This window comes from Gavia stellata, chromosome 9 (assembly GCF_030936135.1).
Source record: "Gavia stellata isolate bGavSte3 chromosome 9, bGavSte3.hap2, whole genome shotgun sequence".
Classification (NCBI taxonomy): Eukaryota; Metazoa; Chordata; class Aves; order Gaviiformes; family Gaviidae; genus Gavia; species Gavia stellata.
In genome coordinates this window covers 16949529-16976113 of record NC_082602.1, presented here as the reverse complement: position 1 = coordinate 16976113, position 26585 = coordinate 16949529, and the positions used below count along the sequence as shown (strand labels likewise).

The 26585-nt window shown below is 38.7% G+C and overlaps 1 protein-coding gene across 5 annotated transcripts in view; it reads left to right on the top strand.

The window, feature by feature from the left end:
• The window catches only part of ADK (adenosine kinase), a 301310-nt gene that overhangs the window by 260617 nt on the left and 14108 nt on the right, over positions 1 to 26585 (top strand). For all 5 annotated transcript variants that reach the window (XM_059821173.1, XM_059821176.1, XM_059821177.1 and 2 more), the window contains one exon: positions 21240 to 21326. In XM_059821173.1, coding sequence (XP_059677156.1) covers positions 21240 to 21326 — 87 coding nt within the window. The remainder of the gene's footprint in view (positions 1 to 21239; positions 21327 to 26585) is intronic.

The window sequence follows — 26585 nt, the reverse complement described above, 5'->3', positions numbered from 1 at the left end:
ACTGCTAACGCACTTATTTCAACACTAGTTAGGTCTAGTTGTGCTTTGAAACCTGCAGTGGAAAGTGTAAAAAGTTTTGAAATGATCTCTGGAAGAATTGCTGCATTTAGGAGCAGTTGCCAGTATAAAATTCATTTCGTTTTTCTAATGCACAGAAGAAGAATAGCTTTTTTTTTAAAAAGCAGGCTGTGTAGTTGTTTATCCTGCCCTTCTGAGAAAACAATCTATTCTCAATATGTTAGTGCCTAGATTAAAATAGTATTTGCAAAGTCAGCTATGGATTTGGACATGCTTGTAGGTACCTTCTGCTTTATATTTTGTCCATAGTAAGAACATGTTTATTAGTTGAAAGATGTTTCTGTCACTAGTGACTCAACCAGAGGCCATCAGTATCCAGGCAAAGGACTCTACTCTCCCTTTCTTTCCTTGTACTGCTGCCTTTAACCATTCTTCATCAGCTGTTGGGAGTATCACATATTCCAGTGATCTCTGTTTACATCCTCTGAAAGAGCGCAGGATGGAGCTGGAGCTTACAGGTGTGACAGTAAAAGACTCCAAGGTGAATTTGGCCTTTGTGGGTTTTCTACCTTTTTTCCCTCCTCCCCTTCTCCGTTTTCCCTACGGAAAGGTCTCTGCTCTCCAGCATTACTGTGAGCCATGGGAGTAGAAGTGAATGGCTTGGATTGGGCTGCGCTCTGTGAAGAGACACCGCCAATGGCCACCCCTGCTTCTTTCCCTTCCCCCTGCCCACACATGGCAAGATGAGAAAGGCAACACTGAGGCTGTGAGAACATCCTTAACAGAGGTCCGTTTCCGCTGTCAGATAAAGCCTCTGCATACTGGCGAGGGCAAGACAGCCATGGGGCTAAGTTGAGAGGGACTGGGTTATGAGAGGAGGAGTGCACCTCTTCGATGAGTTATGTGTAGGTTGAATGGGGGATCAGGTAACGGAAATAATGAGGGGATGCACTTTGATACAGCTCTGGCTGGAAGGAGAGGAAATAAGATGGATAAAAGGGGTTGTTGCAGGTTGCCAGCTCATTCTGAAAGGGCACAGAATTATATGTGCTGGAAATTAGATGTGGAATTTCTTGGGGTTTTGGTGGGATGAAGAAGGCCAAATACAGCCCATCATTACATGTGGACAGGACTGTGGCGACAGTTGTTGACTCCTGGAAATTCCAGAGAATGGAAGTATCAACAGGTATTTGAGGAGTAGAGCATAGGGCAGAAAGGTGCAGTTTGTTACCAAAAGGAAAGAAAGATTGACCAAAAAGTTCTGTGAATATAGCTCTGATAGATGAGGGAGAGAGCTTAGATGGAGACAGCTAAAACATCTACTTCCTCCAACAATCTGGCCCAGCTATACCATAAAGACGTTCAGTCAGCTTATGAATTGCTGCAGTTTACACAACATTGTTTTAATGCCTGCGAAAAACACTGGTGGCTCACCTCCAACAGATCATGAGCTGTAGACACTCAGGCACGGATTGACAAGCAACTTAGAGATCCATGCAACCGGAGCAGATCATGACAACGGTGAGAAGCAATAACTGCATCAGCAATCCCAACGTAAGCCATTCCCATTTGTCAGTCCACTTTCTTTGGCTGTCTGAATTATTTGTGTTCTCGGAGGAAAAATTTCTCTCTCTTTATCATGGCGCGCATTGGGTCTTTCTACTGTCTGTTCATATCTCCTCCGTCACAGTACTCCAGCCCCAAGGCCCCTTTTCTCTCCCCTTCCTTCCTGTTCTCTGTCAGGAGGAATAATTGCAAGGAAGAAGCAAGCTCAAATTCAAGCTGAGTGTGATCAGCCTGTTTTATAGGGAAGGAGAGGAGTGTTTAGGATTGGCACACAGGAGCTGTGGCAGATGAAATGTTGACTAAATTAACTGTCGGCTTCTAATAAGACTCCACAGAGCATGTGCAAATGATTGTTGTCTGAAGCTTTCCTCTTCATGTCATAGAATCATAGAATGGTTTGGGTTGGAGGGGACCTTTAAAGGTCATCTAGTCCAACCCCCCTGCAGTGAGCAGGGACATCTCCAACCAGATAAGGTTACTCAAAGCCCCGGCCAGCCTGACCTTGAATGTGTCCAGGGATATGGGGCGTCTACAATCTCTCTGGGCAACCTGAGGTGCATTTTTCTATGGCATCAAATTTTATCTTTTTACTGAAGAACTTGGAGGCATTGGATATTCTCAGTGACCCTAAGAATTAGCATTGACAAAAGCGTTGTAATTTTCTCTAGCATCAGTCCCCAACACGACTCAATTTTGATAAAACTCTCTTGAAAAAATGTAGTCTGTGAGAGACACCTGTGACAAAACCTTTCAGTACAGAGGATTATGGTTTGGGAAGGGTATTGGTAACTGAAAATAGGATCTGTGGACTTGCTTACCACAAAAAGTTGTTTGAGGAACAGTGTTGGGTTAATTCCTTGTGCGGAAGCTCCTCGTCCATAATGGGAATTACTTGGCTATCAAGACTCTGGTCCTACTACCACAGCCTTGTTCCATCATATCCCTCTTCCCAGGCCTGAGATTCTGGATTTGACTTAGGGGGTTCCTGAGCTTATGGGATACATTCATTTCATGTTTCAACACTTTTTTCTGTAACCACAAAAAATACATATGGGGGGAAAGTGGGGAGAGTTAATGAATACATGCAATCTCCTGATTCCAGCAGCTGGAGCTTTTAAGAAACACCAAAAATCACAAGCTCTGGCAAGTACATATATGTCATATCTATATGTGTGCTATAACATTTGTCAGAATCAAATTCTGTGAAAGCTATCCCTTTTACAGAGTTGCTCATAACATTTTTAAACAAATTACTTTTAGTCAGATACATTTTATGACTGGTCTTGGCCCAAAGGGAAGTCTTCGGAAAGTCTGAGCAAAATCAGTTCAGCAATGGAAAAACATACTTTTATATTGAAATATTTGCATAATTCAAAAACAGCTGAAGCTACAAACTTTAAACTTGGCTTGTTTTATAGCTTTAATAGAGGAAAGAAAAACAATCCAAATTTAAAGAAAATCACTTCAACATTTTTCAAGTTATGAATGATGAAATCTGGCACGTTCAGGCTTGAACATAGAATTTTCCATTCTTTTTTCCCCTCAATGTTTGCAAGACCACCTCTGTTAAGGGCACATTTCTAATAACCTCATTTGTTAGAGTACGGCGGTAAATACTGTTTTTTTTTTTTAAGGATTCGAGCATTAAAGCCACCTCAGGGCTTACTAACCATGTACATCTTCAGTTATTGGGATACATTACTTGAGAATATTTCAGGAAATGTATTAGCAGTGCTGGCGAATGTGGTAGCATGAGAAAGGTCCGTCTTAAAAATTTCTTTGCGCACCTACCACATAGTACATACTGAAATAGTTTTGTGAATTTCTACTTGTTATTATTACTTGTTATTTAATCTATTCCTTAAATTAATCAGTGTGTGCAATATAGCCAAATTAATATGTCGCAATAAAACTTGCAACATTACCAAAATTTAGCGCCTACCTACCAAGCCTTGGATGTTGGAGTAATACTAGGCATTTGCCTCTACCTGTTATCTGAAACAGGATATTGAGCTAAATAGTTGTTGGTGTCACCCAGTACAACCATTCTTAAGGTAATATATGCACATATGTTCATAAATTTGAAGTTTATGTGTTTGGATAGAACCAAAACCTGAGCTAAATGAAAATAACAACAAAGGTATGGATAGTATGTTTTTACGAACGATGAAGCCTCTTTTACTTTGTAAGGATATGTCAGACCTTAAATAGTTTAGAAGGAGAGTTTTTAAACCATTTGTTTTAGAAGGGTTGTCAAAATTGTGGAAACTAGAGAGTTTTTAAGAGCCATTCTTAAATCTTAATGGCATGACACTGTATGCTTTTTGGGGGAATAAAAAGGACTGATGTTCAAGCATACAACTTACTCTAAGCAGAGGTCAGTAGGTTTTCTTTGTCAGGTTGTGCTGCAATCATAGACCAGCATGTAACCTTGTAAGCCTCTCTATAAAACATAGAAGTATTTATTACTATTGACACTGCTGACATTTTATGGTGGGCCTGTTTGCAGCTCCTCTTTCTGTAAGTTACTGAGTATTGTGTGTTCTCCTCTAAGAAGCAAGAAGAAGCGTTATTTTTTTCCTTACTCCTCACAGCTTTCATCCTTAGCCTTCCAGACAGGAAAACCTTGACTAGCTCTTTTTATCAGACAGCCTTCCTATGTGTTTATGCAAACAAAAGTAGTGTCTTGGACCTAGGGAAATAGTAGTTGGGTTATAATACAGTGTGTACTCTTTTTCACAGGATTACACACTTTCACTGTTCCCTATGCATTTATATTCACAAATGGAAAGAAAAGTTTAAAAAACAAAAATGGATTCAGGAAAAAAGGAAATTTTAGTCCGCTAATGGCATAACAAATGAGCCAGAAAGCCCAACAGAATTATTTTTAGTTTAGTTGTGACTTAGGAAACCACAAAACCTAAATTAATAATGAATGTTTGTTGATAGCGATTAATGAATAGCAAAACTGGTAATATCTTTTTTGTAACTGAGACCATTCATGCTTTCATGCTGTGTGGGAGAGGAGGTCTGAGCATTTTATTAGACAGCTGAAACACATTATTAAAACCTAAGTTCCTGGATACTGGTATCTTGACTGGACTTAAAACTGTATCAACTGTTACGTCTCCAAGAATGCATACACATATATATAAATAGATATATGTATATATGTAACGTGTGTGTTGCAGTGATTTCATATCGATTTAAGAAAAGGATGTCTTTTCTAGTCTAATGTATTAATGCACTAGTTTAGCCCAGAAATTGAGAGTGAAGCTGGGAAATTCCCGTTTCGTGTATAATCGCTAGTAATAAGGCAAAACTGTGCCTCTTATTAAACCTAGCCTGAATTACAGGTACTACAATGAATTTACATTCTGTCATTCTGAGGAAAAATTACTCCTTTAAGCTGTGAAAAATGCATGTTTGTTGAAGGACAGTAAATACGGGCCCCTATCCCATTCCTTAGGACTAGGCAGTATTCCTACACAGAAGAATTTCTATATTTGTTTCTCGGATACAAATACATTTAGGAAGACAGGTTTTGTACCATAATTCTAAAAAGGATTCTTGGAGGCATAACTGTTAATATACAAATCTACTGCTTAGGTGGTAGAAATTGCATGATGTTGGAGAGGCAATATAGAGTGAAAGAGTGGGAGCAGGACTGAGGCAGACCAAAGGTCTGTCTAACCTGGTATCTGCAACAGTGTACAGTAGTGGATGCTTGTAAAAGAGGGTAAAACCAGAACAAATCTATAATGATAGTTCCATGTTACACTCTCCTAGCTTCCAGCGATCTGCAGCTTGGGAATTTCTGAACTAGAGATGTTGTCTTGGCGCTTAATAGTCCAAAATAGGATTTTACTATACATAATATCTTGTGATAATAAGTTTCACAGACTGTGTGTTATGTAAAGAAATACCTCCCCTTATTTGTTTGGATTCAGCCACTTAAGAATGTTGCTGGCTGTCTCCTGCTGCTTGTGTTGCACGGCCAGTCCATAATCATTCCACATACAACGTCTTGTTACTTTTGATTTTGCAGAACTCTTGTTTATCTCCCCTTCACTAGTCTTCTTTCCAGACTCTTTTCCCATTCTGTTTATTTGTTCTTTGTTTGCTCCATAATTCTGACACCCTGGCTCACCCCTCACTATGCCTTTTTTCAGGTCTGCTATACACTTTGTGAACTGGGGGACCAGAATGTTCAAGTGCCTGAGAAGTTTACAGAGTGGTTTAATTCTGTTGTCTCCTTTGTTCTGTATTCCTCTCTTAATAATTCCTAACATTTTATTTGCTTTTCTGGCTGCCACCGATGATTGATCTGACATTTTCATAGAATTATCTGTTGTAACTTCAAATTTTCTTTATGGTGTGGTAATAGGTGGTTTAGAGCCCATCATTGTGTATTTAAAGCTAGAATTGTTTTTTGTATGTGCATCTTTTTTACATTGATTGGCAAAGAATTTTATAGCCCATTAGTGTGAGACACTTTTGCAATTCTTCACACTCAACTTTTGGGTTTACTATCCCAAATGAGTCTAAATGTATCACAAGAAGATGGCACACAGGACACTGAAGAGCTTGGCTCAGAAATGGTATATGTAGCCTAGACATGCCCCCCATAACAGGTAGGCACAGTTAACATCAAGACTGGACTTAGGCAGGGGGATTTCAATAAGGCCACCTCTTAAATCACTTGAGGTCTGTCTTGCTTGACCCTGGAGAGCCAAGTTGAATGAATTTACAGTAAGATACAGATTCAGGTGCCATTAAATCTCAAATGCACACTCTTGTTCAGGAAAGAAAGTACCTTAGTACACTGTAGTTTAATTTTTTTTTCTTTTGGAGAAATGAGCCCTTCCCTGTGATATTATTCCTCAGTTAGAGCATCCACACAGACTTAATTTATCATAAGTTTCTGATGCCTCCTGTATACATGGCTCTAGTATTTTAAAACCGGTACCATTTTACTGGTGACCTGAGTGAATTGTGAGGTGGTTCATACAGAAAAAATTACATCGGCACCATGTTATTGTTTTTGCTCAAACCATGAAGCAACAGAACTACCTACCAGAAATCCTGAGAAGAATGGTAGTAATTAAGCCTTATGGTTACCAAGGCAGGCCCCTGCTGTTCTGGGCCATCCGGGAAGGGATGAGGATTCACCTTATTCATTCTGTGGCTACATAGTCCTCAGAGCATGAGAGACTGAGACTTGGGTCCCTGGCTGTTTTAAAGTGATAGAAAAATCAGAAATCACTGACTCATCCTAGGACACACATTTCCATCCCCTACTTTTCCCCCATCCTTCCAGCACGTCTCCGCCTGCATGGTGAACCAGTTCAGCAGTCCACACAGACTGGCAGAAACCTGCTCTGGAAAGGTAGTGAGGTCTCTGAACCAGCTCATTGCAGGGTCCAGGTGAGTACTAGTGCCAGCATGGGAGGGCAGAAGGCAGGGTTTGCAGTAGAAGGAGGCAAGGATGAGACTATAGTATCTGCAAACTATAGTGGCTGAAGCTGCTATGGAGCCTCACTCTGAGGCATAAAACATGATGTTTTCTTTTGAACTTCCATCTAGCAACAAAGACTGTAGTTCCGAAGTTGGAAGGAAAGTTGGTCCAGGATCAGCTGGTAACATTGTAGAATTATGTCTGCAAAGCAAAGAGCAAATAAGGGGACAGAGCCATGAATATACTGTCAGAAGGGAAACCATCTCTTTGACATCTTATATGCTGAAAACCAACGATTTTATCATAGAACTATATTAAAAGAATGGTGAGACAGCAGAATTGGTCATTCAGTACTTGGGAAGCACTGGAACTAATGACAGACTTCCAAATTTAATTTGTGCTTTTCACGTGTACGTGTAATTGATGCAGCTTTGACAAGGTTATCCCCTATTTTCTGAAAATGACACTTGCCCTTCTCCATGTACATCAAACATGAAATTCTGGTGACTTTTAGTTTTTCAGCAACTGTTTTTGCAGCTACAATGCTATATCAGTCTAAATATATCTTCCTGGCTTCATGAACCAACTGAAGAAAATCCAAAACTACAGTATTCTGTTTTGTTTAAAATAATTACCCTATAAACTTTTCATTAAATTTATGCTTTAAGTTTAAAGTTCAGCATTGTCCTTTTCTCTACATGCATTCTGTGTTGCTGCAGTATTCTGTATTGGACGCTACCCATTTCTCCTTAAAAACATATGGTTTAATGAGTTGAAATCTGAAACCCATGCTTTAAAGGTTTACAGTGCATAGACTTCTCACCTCCTGACACTTAGGTTCAAATCATACTAAAAGGGTGGCTATTTTATTAAATCAATCAGATAGTAATTTTTTACCAATAATCTTTAAGAAATATATTTTCTATGTACCCTAATTTGGTGTGATTATTTTTTTCATTGTAAGAAATTAGATGTATGGCTTGTTCAGCAGGTTTCATAATAGATCAATAATTTGTTGGCTTAACCTTTTTTTTCCTGTGGAGATGTGGGATAGATCAATGTCTGTAGTGCCCTAGGTCATGATCAATACTTTTAATAAAACTTCCTTTTTTTCCTTTTTCTTTTTTTTTTACCTTTGTATGGTTTTGCTTTTATTAATGAGCTTTTCCTTTAGTTTCAGACCATTAATGGTTTTCAGATAATGTCATACTGCCCAAGGTCAAGGCCAGTTTGAACTTATAACTCTATTTGTCAGTGATTAAATCTATTGGATGGGCTTAGATGTGTTAGAAGTCATAAGAGTTTGAAGCACTGCTTTCTAGAGGCTCAAAGTTAAAACAAAACAAAGTCTCAACCTTTTGGGAGGATGACATATTCAGGCTTTTTTTTTCATTTCCTTCTTACAAAAATAACGATTGTCTTACTTATGGATCTCATATTGTCATTAACATTGCAAGTAACTGCTGTGGCCTTGACTGCTCTTCAATTAAAGATATTAAATGCTCCGTTTTGAGTTTTGTAATGGTATATTGCTCATTTTGCAAAACCAGTTTGAAATAAGATAACGCATCTTTTGTTCATTGCTAAAATTCTGAATGGGAGGGTAGCAACTTATCAAAGTATGTGTTATCAGCTGGAGTGCTTGCAGAGAATGTGATATCGTCTCTGGGGCTCAACCCAGTGTCTTTTGAAATCAATGGAAGATCTCATTAACTTCATTGGATATCGATTATGGCCGTGGAGAACTTAAAACATTCATGAATATTAATGGTTTATCCTGATCCATGTGTCTTTTTGTGTGTTGTACCTTGTCTGCAATCTCTGGTTCAATTTTTGTAGGCTACCTAGAGGTTATACAAAAAGCAAACTTTATGTATGCTGAAAGATTTGATAACACGTTTTACCTTAAGGTATCTTCTTTGTTGTCTGTTACAAATGAGGTGCATAAAGAACTGGACCCTTTGACCACTGGCACCTAGGCAGAATATCTTCTGTAGAAGATCTTTTTTTTCCCATTATTTTGGCAGTTTTAGCCTTTTATTAGGCAGCAGCTCACTTCATAACAAATCATCACAGAGGAGTTTGAACAGCAGAATCTCTGCTCAGAAGGTGCCCTACAGACTCTGATAGCCTATCATCTTTAATTTAGAGATTTTATTTCCCATCTTGTGATTACAGTTGAATGAACATTGTAGAAAAGTTTAAATTGTAGCTATCCATGTCATGCTTTTGCCATAAATGATGGAACTTACATTTTTAGGCCTCTAATCTTCAGCTGCTCAAATAGTCAAAATAATTGCACAGAATGGAAGGAGAGTAAAATGTGGGTATGTATGGTGACCCTGGACGAAAGTTAACTGGAAGAACTGACCCTTTGATTAGAAGTTTCTCTGCTGTAGCATCCAGTTGCAGGCAATAGAAGTTGTGGGAAATAGGTGGCTGAATGGAAGAGAAATCCTTACCTCCAGGAGGGTCAGAGCAGTGATCCTGGCTAGTGGAAAAAGTGAACAAAAAGGAGTCTTGAATGGATCCTGCTTCACCTGACTTTGGGGATTTAGGATTCATTTTGTTTAAGAGGACAAAACATCTGGAGTTAACGTTGGGGGGAGGGGAGGTTAATTGGAGTTCTCAAAAACGGTTAATTGTCTAACAGTGGAATTGTGAGATTTTATGATCGGTTTGGCTCAGTGATTTCCACAGTAGGTTTTACAGATAAAGCAAAGTGGAAGCGGTTTAAATGCCATATCTGAAAAGTAGTCTGTGCATGTTACTCATATACCGATGACCTGACCTTGACACACCTGAGCGTAATATAGAATATGAAGTGGCAGTTTAGAGATAAACCTCTGGATACCACAAAAATAACGTTTATGTAGTTGATCCCATTTGAATGAAAGCAGGCTCCGGCTTATTTTCACCACAGCTATTTTCTTTGTTACAAATAATAAAGTCAGTAAAGTAATCAGACCTGACTTAAATTATATACAGACAGCAGATTTAGTGAATACAGTAAACATGAACTACTTTTATATTGTTAGGTTTTGGCTATACGTACTGAACGATATAATACTAGTGTTTGTTTAAAAAGAATACATAGAGTCGTCAGAAACCAGATTTCAAGTTTGGAGGACTGCTTACATTGATTTTGTTTGCTGTACCCTGCTACCCTATGCCCCCCACCGCCCTCCTAATCCATCCTGATTCCTCTCCCTGCCCCAGTGATTAGCAGTCAAAACTGAATCAGAGAGGAGTCTATGGAACCAAATATTTATGTCCCCTGTAATCCGACACTGTGATATTGTACTGTGAACCTGAAAAGATGCCAGGCCAGGCATTGTGGCTAATAGCAATTGATCACGAATGAAACTGCAGAACTCTGCTCCGAATTGTTGGCTTTATAAATTTGATAATAAGTACATTTCCTGACAGAAGATAAAAGTGCAATAAACTATGCAAGTCCTCTCTTTCCTCCCCACCTGTCCAATTGCAGAATGGTGTTTGTACAGTATATTGTTGTTGCTGACAACTGAATAAGAATTTTTAGGAGCAGTTGGCTATCAAATGATGGCAAATTTAAAGGTTATGCAAATTGCACCAGTACAGCCCAGCTTGTTTCAGACCTCTTTTCTCTATTATCATATCAATTGAGTCAGCTCATAGTAGACAAAGCAAGGTTATGGGAACCACCTAGAGCATCATGCACCATTAAACATCAATGCAGCATACATGAACATCTGCAACAACGATCTTATTAACAGAGGGTATAACGGAAGGCAATAAACAGCTTTCTTAGTCACTTAATTGTAAAAAATCTAATAACCTGATACTTGCATTATTTATCAACAGCAAGTTGGTCAAAAATTATGCAGTTGTGGTGGATTAGATTACAATATCTATTGCACACTGTAAATTACTACAAAAACATGAATATCCATTTGTGAGCAGTTAAACACTGTAGTAGAGTGCTAAAGATGCAATTTTCTTTTAATCTCTGGTGCATCATGGAATAGAATTATCTGCTTTTTGCACTGACATTTTAATATTTGGCTAAAACCAAATACAAAAAACCTAAAAATTGGTTTTGGATTTCCTGCTTAACTAGACAGCTTAAACATTTCAAAAATCAAGGGACAATTTTTGTGAAAGGTAGAATGCAGAAACCATAAAGTGGTCTTTGTGTGTGCAACCAAAACAGATGTTTGGAGGAACAAAAGAATGCATGTTAGATGTTCATACTGGATATTTATTGTGTGTTGGCTTCTGGGGTAGTCACTACACTGGTCTAGAAGATGAGAGCATGTGAAGCTGTGATCTCAAATGGCTTAGGGAAATGAATACAGTAATTAAAGTATGTTAGAAATCGATGTTAAAGAGAAACGACGTTTGGTTCTTCTAGGCAAAGCCAAACTGCTAGGGATAGGCTAAGGTTGGAGCACACTCTTGGCTGGACAGCCCTCCTCTCCTTGGAGTCTGGGGGCACTGGTGGGTTCCCTGGTTTTGGTTAACAGGGAACTGGAGGCCTACTCATAAAAGGTTAGAGCTACAGGAGGAAAGCACCGCTCTTCCGATTTCAGCCTGAACGTGCAAAATGTACAGGCATTTAAGAATAAAATCAGAAGAAGGAAATAAGAGACTGGATGAGTAAAACAGTATGGGCTCAAAGGTCGAGTTTGACAAGTGCATTCAGCAGAAAAACCTGCTCCAAACGTTAGTCTGCTCCCAAGCAGCTTTGTTCCTTCCTGGCGCCCTCTGCTCCCACCTCTGCTGCCGCCGACTAGCAGCTATTGGATCAGATTTGTATTTGTATGGAAAAAGAGTGAAGCCTTCTAAGTTTTTGTTGGCATAAAAATCCAAATTGTGCTAGGATTGTTGGCTACAATCAGCCTCCAGGTCACCAGTAGACACCTCAGTCATTTCTGCAATCGGTAGGAATCAACAGGCAACAGAGGAGGATGGAGGGAAAGAGGATGAACGAAAAGACAGTAAACAGCAAAGATGAGTAAAAGCTTGGTACCAGTACAAATTTGGCAAGTTAAACATTACAGAAGTTAATTTTGTTTCCATAAGAACAGGAAAGTTTTTATTCAAAAATGTTAACTGGAAAGTATTAATTTCTTTTCTTAGAGGAAATAAATCCAGATTAAAAGATGGCAAAAAGGCAGGCAGTATGTCTAAATAACTATTAAGTATATGTTTTTTTACTGAAGTGATTTTAAAAGGAACAAGTAACAAGCATTTTCCAATTTTTTTCCCCATTTTTAAGTTTAAATTATCTCATCCTGTAGTCTAACCAGAGTTTTTTCCTGTGTATCTATCTGTTTTTTAAAGTAGTACCTGCTTCTTGCCTTTCTTCGTAACTTTTCATAATTCATGATATCGTCAGAGTGTCCACATTTTATTTATACATATCTATTTACTTGCTCACCAACCTTGGTTTTCAGATTGGAATCTCGTCAGAGCAGGAACCTTTTTGGTTTGTTTTTTTTTCTTCTAATATATATCTTGGTGGTCACCTTGCCTATAGGATAATACAAATTAGGTTTAAGTTGAACTTGGCTATATGTGTCAGCTAAAGTTTTATGATTTTTAATATGTTTTATTGCTTCTAAAAAGAAGATCAATGTGTTGGTTTGGTTTTTTAGGTTGAAATAGCTTAAAACTGAATGATTCAGCAATTTAATACTACAGAAATAAAACCTTAAAGAAAAGTAACTGAGAATGACAGGCGATGGTAGGAGTTTGACAAGGTTCTGCAGATCTAGAGGCTGGAAATTTTTAATTTGTCTGCTGGGTTAGTTATTTTGGTTTCGTCAAGCAGCCTGCTTTTATAGCGTTGGGGTTTACTTTAACTGACAGTAGGGCGTGCGCTGTAAAACCTGTTGTGTTACCTTTATGAGTGCCTATATGCTACTGCCATGCTTTAAAGGGCTTGTTACACAAACATACGATTCAAGAGCTCTTGCTGGAAACTGTCAAAACTGCTATTATAATAACTGTATCCAAATGAATTTTGTTCACTATGTAGTCAATATTGTATAAATTCAGGGTTGCATAATTTACATTAAAATGTGTGGTGAAATTATTTAAAAGGTGGTAGATTGACCATCCTACTTACAGCAATGGTTAGGTAATACTTTTAAACTGGTTAAGTGATACTGCAGAGATCATAGTTTGGGTTATTTAGTTGTCTAAGGAATTATCTGCAGCTAATTTAGGGGAAAAATAAACTTCTTCATTCTCTTTCTAGACTGGCATAATGCTTAAAGAAGTCCATTAAAAACAGCGGAGTTGCTCTGGTCTGAACTGGCATTTTAAGAGCAGAATATTTTCCCATTGAGATTAGAACAAATTTCCGCTTCCACTGCAGTGACATCTTCTAATAGATTTGAAACCTGCAAAAGCCTGAGAAAATTCATTTAGCAAGCATGTTTCATTCTTCAAAAATAAATAAGTAGTCTAGGGAGATCTTAATTAAAGGTAACACAGAATTTACAAATACAGCATGAGAAGAAAAAAAAAGTTGTAAAAATTCTAGATCTGAGCCCTGAGTTAAAAGGATGAAAAATTAAAATTTCTGCATATAATTTGAATATTTAAAAGCAATGCTATAGAATTTCTATGGTAAACCTACCTCAGCAATGTCCAACTAGTATCCAATTAATTTTTTTTTTTTAGGGAAAAATACATATATATCTGTACGTTAACTTATTTTTAGTAATGTTTCAAGGGAAGGCTGTCTCTTTCATTCTGATGGACTGATTGTATTTATGAAACTAAATATAAATTCTCCCAGAAGAAAAAGCTCCTTCAGAACTGCTCGGTAGTGACCTAATGCTCACTCCTTCTCTTTTCAGTCTTACTGATGCTCAAGTAAAACAGAAGTGCCTTGGGCCCATTTCTGCCTCCACTGACGACCCATGCTTCTCAGATTATCATGTAGCATAAACAAAGCTGTCATGTAACATGGCATTTATTTAAATGATGTGATTTCTGTGTTCACCACTCTGAAACTGAGGTATAGCTAAGAAAGCTTGCAAGTTTTGACAGGTGTGTTTGCCCCGCTAGGGCAATATGCTTAATGTATAAAAAATGTGAGGCATAATACAGTTTTTGTCCTGCTCAAAATCAAATTATAATGTGTTTTTCTCCTTCTTTTAGCCAATGCCCTGATAAGCTTTTGGGTGGGAATTGCTTTGACCTGATTATAGGTCGATATTTGTCAGAAAATTCTCTCATAGGATAGTGTTTTGATGGCCCAGCTAGGCAGTGGTTTAAAATATGTCTGTAAAATACCATGAAATGGAGTACAAACATACATGCATTCCTGCTACTGTGTGGGTCAGTGCAAACAGTAAGTGAAGTGCATGGTCTGCTTTCTGAGCTGAAAGGTGATTCATTTTTTGCACAGTCCCCATAGCCAAGTTTCAGAAGGTTGAAGAGCATGTATGAGCTAGAACGTATGTGTTGGTGTAACTTGGATGTACGTATGTGATGTGTTCTTTACATTAGACATTGACATTCCAACTGTCATTATTTGTGAGGGTTTTCCGTTCTCGAGCTACCTATTTACGGATAGAAATAGATTTGTTTGTATTTCCCATTCGCATATACAGCTCAAAAAATAATAGCAATTGGGGGGAGTTGGCTTGGTCTTTTACATGTAAGGATCAAATAAGATGTACAGTGGCCAAACCAATACATGTAGGATTTACAGTGCAGGAAGAGAGATTTATATTTGTTAATATCCAAGGCAAGATCTGGTTTTGTGTCACCCTGTACTGTCACTGGTGTGGCTAGGCTCACTGCAGTAGAGCATGCTCTCAATAGAGACTAGGATCACACAATTCATGGGTTTTGTTTATTGTAACCCATCTCTTCTGTCTTCAGGGCTGATTTTGATCTGAGCACTTCATAGTATTCCAAGACAGTCATTGTGCTGTATCAGTGAAACATCTGCCGAAGCTTTCCTTAATTTTGGTGCCTATGACTTCACACCCTTTGCCTTTCCTGAGTCCTCAACCCCTTTCCCCGTCCGGACAGAGATCACAGGAAAAGGATTTAGCTCTGAACACTACCTTATGTCTTCAGCAGCCATGCCGAGTTAGAGGAGTGCGTTTTCTGGCAGTTCAGTGGGTGCAGTTTCAGCTCCCTCTGAAATCGGTGCCTAGCGGGCAAATGGCAATGCTCTTGTGTGCTTGGAAAGGCTTTTTCAACAGAGTTCATTGCCATTTTAAAACTTAAACATTGTGACACATGCCAGAAAAATTCAGCGGCTTGTTCTTTAGGGCAGTTTTTCCATATATGTATGCATATATATTAAAAAAAAAAAAAGTTATATTAGCACCAAACTGAAGCAAAACTAGTATTTTCTGTTGACCTCTTGCTTCCCCATCTTTTACACACATAGTATTTTGTTTACTTGTGCAAACAAACAATTATTTAATATGAGAAATAAAGTAGAGCTTCAACTCATGGTGCTAGGAAAATACTGATGTTTAAGTGGCTCCCACACCTTCTATAAAGTAAACAAAACACATTTGGGCCTATAGAAGCTATTCATGAGTCATTAGTTGCTGCTGTTACATTTTTTACAATTTTCGTAACTAGATACAGAGTTCTGAGTCTGATCTCATGCTGGTGTAAATCGAGAGTTATCTCAAAGGACTGGTGTTGAACTAACAGGAGCGCAGACAGAATCAGACGTAGGTTCAGAGGATATACGCTGGGTGCAAAAATAGTGTTTAATTTTACATCATTGCTAATAGCTGATGTGTATGAGTGTACAAGTTCCTTTGGAGGAACCTTCTTTCGTCTATTAACTCTAATCCTATGAATCACACTTTAGTTAGATGCTGTCTGTGAATATGACTTCCGAATAAAAAAACACTTGACTAGATAATGGGACAATGTGTATGTCTGAGGAGAGCTATAAAGAGAAGACAAGTCTCATTGAACATCTTTGGATTAACTTTACCTCCTAGGAGAGAGGGAAAATGGGGTCTGCACACTGCCATTTCCCCTACAGATATCTATAGGACCGTGAACGGAGCCACAGAAGAATCAAAGTCTTTGGAATCATATTCCTTCTCTGTTTCTACTGAAAATTAACTAGCTGCCTCTGAAAGACAGTTCTTTGCATCCTGGTCAACGCAGCTATAAGGACTTACTTTTGCTTAGCAAGCTGCAAGGAGAATTTTAGCCTAATTGCACTATTTTGATCTTTTATTATGGAAATAAATTAATATTTGTATTAATTGTATCATATCATAGACATATAAATGTGTTATAAATGATAACTACTCTATAACTTGTTTGGGGTAGCTTTTTTTTTATCGCAATAAAGGCTTAACAACTTTTCTATTACTAGTTATAAAGTTTTCTTGGCTACATATTTCATTCATTAGAATACAGCATCATTTGTTGTGTATTATTAAAATATTTGATTAGAAAGATCCCAAAGCACATGGCTGACTGGCCTCTCATTTGTTATACTATTTAACTCCACTGAGTTGCACAAATAAGCTCCTTATTTTTCTGACAAGCCCTACATGGCTACAGCACCAGGCCAAACGATGCACAGAACTAGATGGAGGAGAGAGGAGATGTTGGCATGCAAAACAAGGCAAACTTAACATGTACACAGAAAGTGCCAGGGGCCTGGAGTGTTCATCCAGCACAGCTATCTGAAAGTCCCAGCCTGAAAATGCAGCATCTCATTCTGTTTGCTTAGAAATGACAGGTTGAATCAGCAGTCCCAGGTTTGAAATACATCACCACTGGAACTCTCAAGGATTTCTAACCAGGGGTTCAGCGCACAGTGCCCTGCCCCACGTTGCCTTATAACTTTGGACAGTGCTGTGCTGATGTGGTGGGAGAATTGTGGTATCTACTTGATTTCCGTTATCGAGTGTGGTATCTTTGTGTGAAGTACAGCAACAACAGCATTTTTTACTGTAGAAGAAACAGGAGAATGTGTTGTTATACTAATGATTTTTAAAAATGTATTAGTGTGCTGAAGAAGGTGCAGAGACTTAGAGCCCATAGGCTTCTGGGTTTTACCTTCTGGAAAGAGGTAAGAGCTCAGAATCATCCTGTCTGACATGGGCTTGTTCCAAATACTTTCCTCATTACTTCTTACCTTACAGCAGCCCAGAGACATTTATAGGTTTTGAGTTCAGGTTTCTATGTTCTGTTAAGTTCTTCCTGTCTCTTTTTTCTTTATCCGTTCTTTTTATCTGGTTTTGGCCCCCGATCTAAAGAAAATTAGAGAGGATGGAGGTGGGGAGGAGATGGGACAGAATTCTGTTTCACAGTTGTTCCTTTTTTACAAGTTAAAGCTCACAAAAGAAACATGAATGTGTCTCCATCTTGTAAGCATCTGTACTACCACTACCAGCCCACAGATCAAAAGCTTATTTGAGGAAATAGCTAGATGTTTTTGTGTATATTTTAGGGCTCCCTTCTTCCTTTTCTTTTATTTTAATATGAAATTAAGGACACTCCAACATGTTGCCCATAAGAGTTCTGTTACAGGTAATTAAATGTAAGTTTACACATTTAATCTACTTTTAAGAGCAAGAGAGACTGGTAAATGACCCAGTTAAGGAAAGTACTCAGCCTAATTGGATGTAATGATTGCTTGCTGGTGTTTATTACTGTACTAAGAGTAGACGTGTAGTCTGTGATTCTAATTTGGTTTAAAGACAGACCTGTAGTATTTGTAGCTATCATCAGAGTTCGATTGTTTCAGTTAACATCACGAAATAGGCTTGTGTGCATTTGGGAGCTTAAATGTATTAGAATGGAAGGAGCGCTGTTTTTTCAATTAATATTGCTCTCCAATTATTATCTCTCCAGACTGTTTTACCTACAAAAATATTTTAAGCTAGATGTGCTAGTGCATATTTTTGCCTGAGGAAAATAAAGATAGATTTACATCTTTATGTACATAACGCGACAAATTAACAGTTACTAAATTTACCAGTGAGCTGATTCATTCTGATTTATCTGTGAATATTGTCCTCAGCCTATGAAATCACCACATTAATGTTTCATTTTTGTTATTTCTATATCATTCTAAAACAGTTGAGTTCCTCACTAATATAAAATCACTGAGCAAGGTGAATCAAAGTCCCAAAATTTCAAATTTCATTAATGCTTATTACTAAAACTTCCCTAATTATAGTCACCTTGTTGCAATTTGCACTCACAGTTCTGGGCTTCCAGGAAATGATATCCAAGTGGAATGTATTGTATTCCAGGGTGTTTACCATAGAAGATACTTGTTGCTTAAAAATGGAACACTGGATTTTATGCCCAGAGGAGCAGCACTTGGTCTTCAAAACACCTCTGTAATTATTCTTTATTTCATAAGGGCTCAGAATGATACATGAAATCAGAACTGACTTTGAAAAGCAAAACCAGTGATGACCACTTAGCCAAGGTGTCTCTATGTTTGCTATGTTGGATTTGGGAGTTTTATAACATAATAGATCACACACAAAAATGAAGCTAAAGCACCATTAAAGTCACAAAAGCAAGGATATTCAGAATGGAGTCTTCTGCTTCATCTTAATTCACCCTGTTGTGCCTAGTTGTTCCAAAACACAGATCAGTGAGAGATGTTAGCTATTTTTATGCTATTACACAGACATAGCAAGGTAAATTAATGGCAGCTTTAATTCTAACTGACTTCATTTATTGTGAAGGAAACAAAAAAAAAACCACACCTCAGTATTATTTTGTTGTGTCTTTCAATATGTATTATTGTTAACTATAGTTTAGTAGACTCTACTATGCTAGTAGAAGTTCTCCTAAGGTTAAAGAAAGGTAATTTGCCTATTGGATGTGTGCAGATGGTAGTAGCTTTATAATGTAGCATGTGCTCCAAAGCCATGCTAGCTGCTTCTGAAACTCCAGTACTGCAAAATATGAGATTATTGTGCCTCCTGAAAATATGTAAAGTTATAGAGACAGAATGTGTCACCCAGGTAGAGATGGAAAGCTGTGATTGGGGAAAAAAAAAAGATTGTTCTCGTACCAGCTGAATTCCTTGATGTGTTTGGGGTTTTAGACTAATTCAGTTACTTACAATTGCATCTACTGCAGAAAAAATAGAATAAGAGCTCATAGTGCAATACTTACCTGCAAGTACTAGAGGGAGCTGAGGGAAGGAATCAGGACAGAGGAGGAAGAGAAAGGAGAAAGATGATGGTGAGAACTTTCATTTGTGTTAGTTTGCTTAATAGAGTCTTATTTGATGCCAAGCCCCATTTAAAGCATTCAAAATATAATGCCTGTGCATTATTCACTCTCTGTGCCCAAACACATATATTTGTATGCGTATGCCAGTGTCTACTGTGTATTTAACATAGAACATCTGTGTGTGCCCATGCACACTTGGGAAGGAAGCAGGTTAGTTTATTACAATGTGTCTTCAACAGAGTTATCACTTTGTTCATTGTTTTAGTATTATCTAGAGTAAATCATATATACCTTCTTATGAAATGGATGAATACACTCTGCTCATCTGGCAGAGTTTAATGTAAGACTTCTCTTTCTTGATTTCCAATTCAAATGAATCCTGTTAAAATTACTAAAAAACATTGCTCTTGAAGACTATCTTAAGAGCACAACACAGCATTGAAGCATGTTCCTAAATAGCTTTCTTAACAGGATAGAAAGCAGGATGCACCGAGAACTGACTGAAACCTGTTCTTTAATTGGAATATTCATCTTATGTTTTTCATTACCCTTTTTCCTTTGCCTCTCATGGATGGTTGTTGCTAATGCTCCCCTCCCCTCCTGGTGGACCAGCCAACGGTTCCCTCTGGAGGCAGCATCATTATATCTGCCTGGTTCACTTAGTAGCAGATGGTGAAGAGCAGTAGAGCTGATACACTGCATTTCACAGAAACCAGGATCCTTCTGGTACCTCTGCAGCATACACAGACTTGCCTGATTTGAGACTGTGAATTCTTTATATGCCTCCCAAACTAGATTTCCTTGTTTGCTACTGTCTACGTCAGTGTAAGAGTGATTTTTATGATCTGCTCTGTTGCCGGACAGTGAAGAAACTACTCATCCCCAGCTTTCAGTACTGGGGGATCTATTTCCCATTTTATTTCTATTTTTACCAAAAATTAAAAGAAAACAGCTCTGATGGTTTTCATTTTCACTGGTTGACAGGCTTTTCTCCCCCCCCCCCAACCTTTTTTTTAATTCCTGCTGTCTGCCAAAGGACAATCTGTTTGCTCTGAGACAGTTTAATGCATACTGACTACCAGAGGCAGAACTTCCATTGGCTGTGTTACAGGGGTAATTTACACTTTAACAAGGTATTGTGACAAGGTGGTAATTATATTTTTATCACGTCATTATGACATTACCACCTGGAAAGCCATAGCTGATTAATTAGTGGCATATATTAAATTTATAACCCTAGAACTCTAAAGTTATCATACCTAAGTGGTGTAATTATGTTGAACTGTGGTGTGGCAGTGAATTAGAGGTGAAGATGCTGAGTATCCACCTATTGCAATAGGTTTAACGAGTGCCAGTAGAGGGCAGGGAGCTGCGGAGAAGGAATTATTTCTTTAAAAAGAAATACTAAGGAAGAGGGTGAAGTCATTGAAACCTTGAAACCAAATCTCGTCAGATGGCACGTTTCAAGGCTTCTTACATATATATGTTTTTAAAAAAGATGTAATTTGAGAGCACTTTGATTTACACTAGTTCCTGCTTTTTATTTCATAGCTTTATTTTAGTTAGTTCATGTGCATTTTGGTTTTTAAAATGCAGCAATTTCTGCTGAACTTTGGAAGCTTGGACTGGCCATTCTGGAGGCTACATCACCTCTCTGCAACTAATAGGAAGCACTGTCCGTATGCCCAGGTGTTTTATGTTGTTCCTCCTGATTTACTTTTTTTCTCTTGCCCTTAATATTAGGAGATAAAGAAAAGAAATTAAGCTGGAAGTAATTAATGAAAATGTCCACAACAAATAGCTTGAGCAAATGTGTTCCTGTATCCCTATGCAGTAAATACAGACAGAAATATAAACCAAATCTATTTTTATCCAAATTATTGTGTTAAAGGTCAGAGCTCCAGTTTTGAATTGTTTTGATTTTCATTGCTTGTTGTGCTTTTCAAAGTCGTATTTGCAAGAACTCATGTTTTATTCTCCCCTTCCACTATAGAAAATGAAGTGACTACTTTCCCTGTGTTGGTGAGTGATCAGAGTGAAATTGTGGATACCAATGGAGCTGGAGATGCATTTGTTGGAGGTATTCCTTACTTCTTTCTCTTGTTTGGACATTATCCTGTAATTCTCTCTGTATAAAATCTACCATTTTTTCATTCAACTGTCCTTTAGAATGAGCTTCATTCTTTTAGAGCTTTTCTCTGCATCCTGAGGTTATATGATTTAATTAAGTTCTGATTTTCAAAGGGAAAGTGTGTTCTATTACTTTAAAAATAATATGCCATTATGCTGTACTCTGGTCGTTTTCATGAGATTAATTGTATCTGTCAGACTGTTGCATAAACAAGCTGCATCAAGTACTATATAGTGTACAGAAATCCCTCCTGGCTTAAATGTTAACACATTGTTGTTCTTTAAAACAGGTTGCAGTGAATATTAAACAGTATGTTAATAAGTGAGCATAATGTCTTCTGATCGTGTCAATTTTGGTAGAACATCTGCTTCCAATACAATTATTTGGACATCAGAAAAGAACACAAAGGGTTAATTTGTTAAAACAAACCCAGAAAATATCTGGCATTGCTTAATATCCATTTGCAAACTTACTATTTTTTTTGGCACAAGCTCTAAGGAAAAAAAGAGGATGTTATGTCTATGCCTGTTTTAATAAATGATTCAATATAAGCCAAAAACCAATCTAATCCAAAAGTTCTGTCATTCACTGTAACCTTCATACATGTAGTTCTGTAATGCCCTATTGCATCCTGAAGGCTCTAATATCCAGTACGTAGTAGCTGTAAGGAGCTCCATTAGTCACTAATTTACTGGAAACATTACCAAAGAGACTTTATAAATAGAATTGCAGGACTCAGTCTTGTAGCTGTGAAGGGGATAACAAGCAGTGTGTTACCAAATTAAAGCTTCAGAATTGTGTCCTGCTTCAAGAAAGTATTCAACATAAGCTTAATCTTAAGCATGTGAGTAATCCCGTCCTTACTTAATACGTCACTTAAACCAATGGTAAATTTTCAGTATATGCTTAAATCTGGCTGAAAATAGGAATGTTATTACTCATTGCTTTTGTGAATCAAAAAGGACAGAAATGGAGGGAGACACGTTAGGTCATATTATTCATACACCTTTTAGTGCATGCTTGTCACTCTCTATTGTTCCTAAATCACAAAGAAGACTAAATTTGAACCAGTAAGTAACAGTGATTCTAACGTAAGTAAGATCATCTTCAAGTGCTTGTCCTTGTATAAATGTGCTCTGTGTATCATGTGTCTGCCATGTTTATCTCAGGTTGTATTTATTCTCAGTTCTTCAGATTTTAGGCATTTTGAAATCAGGACTTTTTTTTTTAATAATCCTACTTTTGTTCTTTCCTAGTTTAGCTGCAGGAAGACTATTGCAACTAAATAATCAGGTTTTAAGAACTGCCTGGTCTCTCATAACCTTTCCTCTTGCAATTATATCCTTTTCCCTGGTACTGCCATAGCTGCTGTTTTTCTGTAGAAGGGCTAAAACATTGACTTTAGTAATTATTCAGAACATCCTGAATGGACAGGCTGATATAAACCACATCAGACTCTATTTCAAGCTGCTACCTTCCACCAGCAGTGTAAGGAGTTCAGGCATATCTTTTCAGGCTGGTCTTGCATCGGTTGTGAGATTCCTTTCTCCAAGGGGAAAAACGATGTGGAAAATGCTAAACTCCGTTGGGAAGGAAGGAAAGAAAGAAAATAGGTCTTCTAAAAGATCAACTCACTTTTCTCATTCTAAGTCTGTTGAGATAACATGTCTGGATACAGCAAGCTTCAGTGTATTTGGAGTAATCTTAAGAAAAGTCCTCTGTTACTGTTTATGGACATATATTATTTTCCTCAGTTCCCTCACAAATAGCACTGAGGCATCAGATGCTTTTTGTATGGACCACAAGTGCTATGCAGTCCAGTGGTAGCATGGCATTGTACAGTTCTCCCTCAATACCAGGGAAGGAAAGGACCACAGCTGGCTTTCCCTCTGTAATGGAAGTTGGCTCAGCAGTTGCAAATCTGTCTGAAATCTCATTGCAGTTGGACACTTACCTGAGTATCAGTGTGCGCGCTTAGGTTCTTGTTGCGCCATATTTCTCTCTGCTATGACTCACAAAGCAACATGAGCTTTAGAATATCCGTGGTTCTTCCATTAGCTTCTGAGATATCTTAGTTCTCCTCTGTCACTCCATAAATAATAAATTGGTTGTTTATTCTCCTCAGAGAACAGATTTTCCTGAGTTTAGTCCAGATGGGAGATTTGGGAGTCATAACAGTCTAGATACACAGCTGATTCTAGTCTCATATACTGTGGTCTCCCTTCTTCATGGAGTCATTTCATTCGCCTTCCCATATGTAGGAAATAAGATACTGGACTGGATAGGCTTTGATTTGGTCTGTGTTTCATTTGGGGGAAATGTCTGTATTTTATCTATATCACACTTTTCATGTGTTTTCAAAGTACGTATTTGCAACAGGAAAAGCTCTTTATTGTCTCCTTACCAGAAAGCCCTACACTCAACATATGTATCTTCTGTTGATTCTAGCATTGAGCCAGATGCAGTGTTATTGTCCTGACAGAATTTTTATAATGGGAAGCATATATTCTCGTCAGTGTTTTTCTAGCTTCTTTCTTTGATTGAGGTTTTTATCAAGTTGCTACTACCTAGGCAACAGTACATATAGTATTTTAATTTTAGTGTTCTTGAAGTAAAATGTTTCAAAATTCATCCTTTAACTGGAAAATGCACTCAGTGTTATAATACACTCTCCTGGAAACGTAGTTCCTTTATTCAAACAGCAGAGAACAAGAGTCCCGTGGCAAAGCTTTCCATACTTCTCTGGGACTGGTATATTAACATGACTGAACAGTGGTTTTGTTGGAGCAAATGTCTTGGCTGAGAGGGGAATGTGGGATAGAATGAGAACTAACCCCATCAAGCAGGATTTATTTTACATTAGGAGGTCAGGTTTGTTAGACTCTATCATACTTTGAAAGGTCTTTCACAGAGGCACTCTCTTCCAGAGGTATAATTCACAGATTGTAAGGAAATTCCTTCTCAATAATTATGCCAACTTGGCAAATCACTCCTCATGTATTTCTCCATGTGAAAGTGGAAAATAAGAGATCTGTTGCATTTTTTTTCTAGGACCTATCTAACTTCTGAAGGTCTTGAAACCTTCAAGTCAGGAAAAAGCTTAAAGACACTAAGTTTCTGGGCACTTACAACTCGGTGAGTTGATTCATTAGTTCAGCATTTCTGAACACGAAGCCACTGGCCTCCAAGAAGAACTAGCTCACTCCAACAGCTAGCAACAAGAAATAAACTGCATTCTTCAGTTGAAATGTGTTTTTATTAAGTTGGCACCAGGAATATCTCTGAATTTCTTGCCTCTTACTGCAGGCATCAAGTCACCTGCCATTCAGGCTGGTGCAATGCATGAATGAGAAACAGGGTTTTTAAATTGCTGCAGGTATCCTTATGCTAAAAACACTTCTCTAAACAAGACTAACAGAGTTCTGCCTTTATTGCTTTCCAACAACACTGCTACCTTTTAGAAGTTTAAGCAATAAATATTTACTTTGTAGCATCTCAGCACCTTTTGTGGATTTCAGGGGTACCACAGTTTTTCAGTTTTAAATCCCTGAAATACCCATAAATTAAAGTTGCAATTCCACCACTGGGTTCTGATAACGTTGCAAATCACTTGAGCTTTGCTGACATGGCTTATGTCACAAGAGGCCTTTTAATGGAATTATAGCCTTCGTTTGTAGAGTTTGGGGTACATTCTATTACTCGTTAAATTAACATTTATTTGTTACTAGTCAGCCCCAGTTTGAACCTTTGCAATAATCACACAGAATCACTATGGTTAGAAAAGACCTGTAAGATCATCAAGTCCAATCATCAACCCAACACCACCATGCCCACTAAACCATGTCCCGCAATGCCACATCCACACGTTCCTTGAACACCTCCAGTGATGGTGACTCCACCACTTCCCTGGGCAGCCTGTTCCAGTGCTCCACCACTCTCTCAGTAAAGAAATTTTTCCTAATATCCAGCCTGAACCTCCCCTGGTGCAACTGGAGGCCATTTCCTCTTGTTCTGTCGCTAGTCACTTGGGAGAAGAGACCAACACCCACCTCTCTGCAACCCCCTTTCAGGTAATTGTAGAGAGCGATAAGGTCTCCCCTCAGCCTCCTCTTCTCCAGACTGATCAACCCCAGTTCCCTCAGCTGCTCCTCATAAGACTTGTGCTCCAGACCCCTCACCAGCTTCGTTCCCTTCTCTGGACACGCTCCAACACCTCAATGTCCTTCTTGCAGTCAGGGGCCCAACACTGAACACAGTATTTGAGGTGTGGCCTCACCAGAGCCGAGTACAGGGGCATGATCACCTCCCTACTCCTGCTGGCCACACTATTTCTGATACAGGCCAGGGATGCTGTATTCACACTGAATCCTGAGGATACCTGGTCTGGCTATTAAAGACTGAGGCAAAGAAGGCATTAAGTACCTCAGCCTTTTCCTCATCCTTGGTGACAGTGTTCCCCCCTGCATCCAGTAAAGGATGGAGATTCTCCTTGGCTCTCTTTTTGTTGTTAATGTATTTGTAAAAACATTTTTTGTTATGCCTTATGACTGTGGCCAGATTGAGCTCTAGCTGGGCTTTTGCCTTCCTAATTCCCTCTCTGCATGACCTAACGAGATCCTTGTACTCTTCTTCAGTTGCCTGCCCCTTCTTCCAAAGGTGATAAGCTCTCCATTTTTTCCTGAGTCCCAGCCAGGCCAGTCGTCCTCCCTGCTGGCTCTTCTTACGGCACATGGGGACTGCCTGCTCCTGCGCCTTTAAGACTTCCTTCTTGAAGAAGGTCCAGCCTTCCTGGGCCCCTTTGCCCTTCAGGACCGTCTCCCAAGGGACCCTCTCAATCAGTGTCCTGAACAGGCCAAAGTCTGCCCTCCGGAAGTCCATTGTAGTGGTTTTGCTGACCTCCCTTCTTACCTGGCCAAGAATTGAGAACTCTTATCGTTTCATGGTCGCTAAGCCCAAGATGGCCTCTGACCATCACTTCTCCCACCAGACCCTCTCTGTTTGTAAACAGCAGGTCAAGCAGGGCACCTCCCCGGTAGGCTCCCTTACCAGCTGCGTCAGGAAGTTATCTTCCACACACTCCAGGAACCTCCGGGACTGTTTCCTCTTGGCTGTGTTATACTTCAGGCAGACTTCCAGTAAGTTGAAGTCCCCCACAAGAACAAGGGCTTGCGATTGCAAGACTTCTGCCAGTCGCTTGTAGAACGCAAG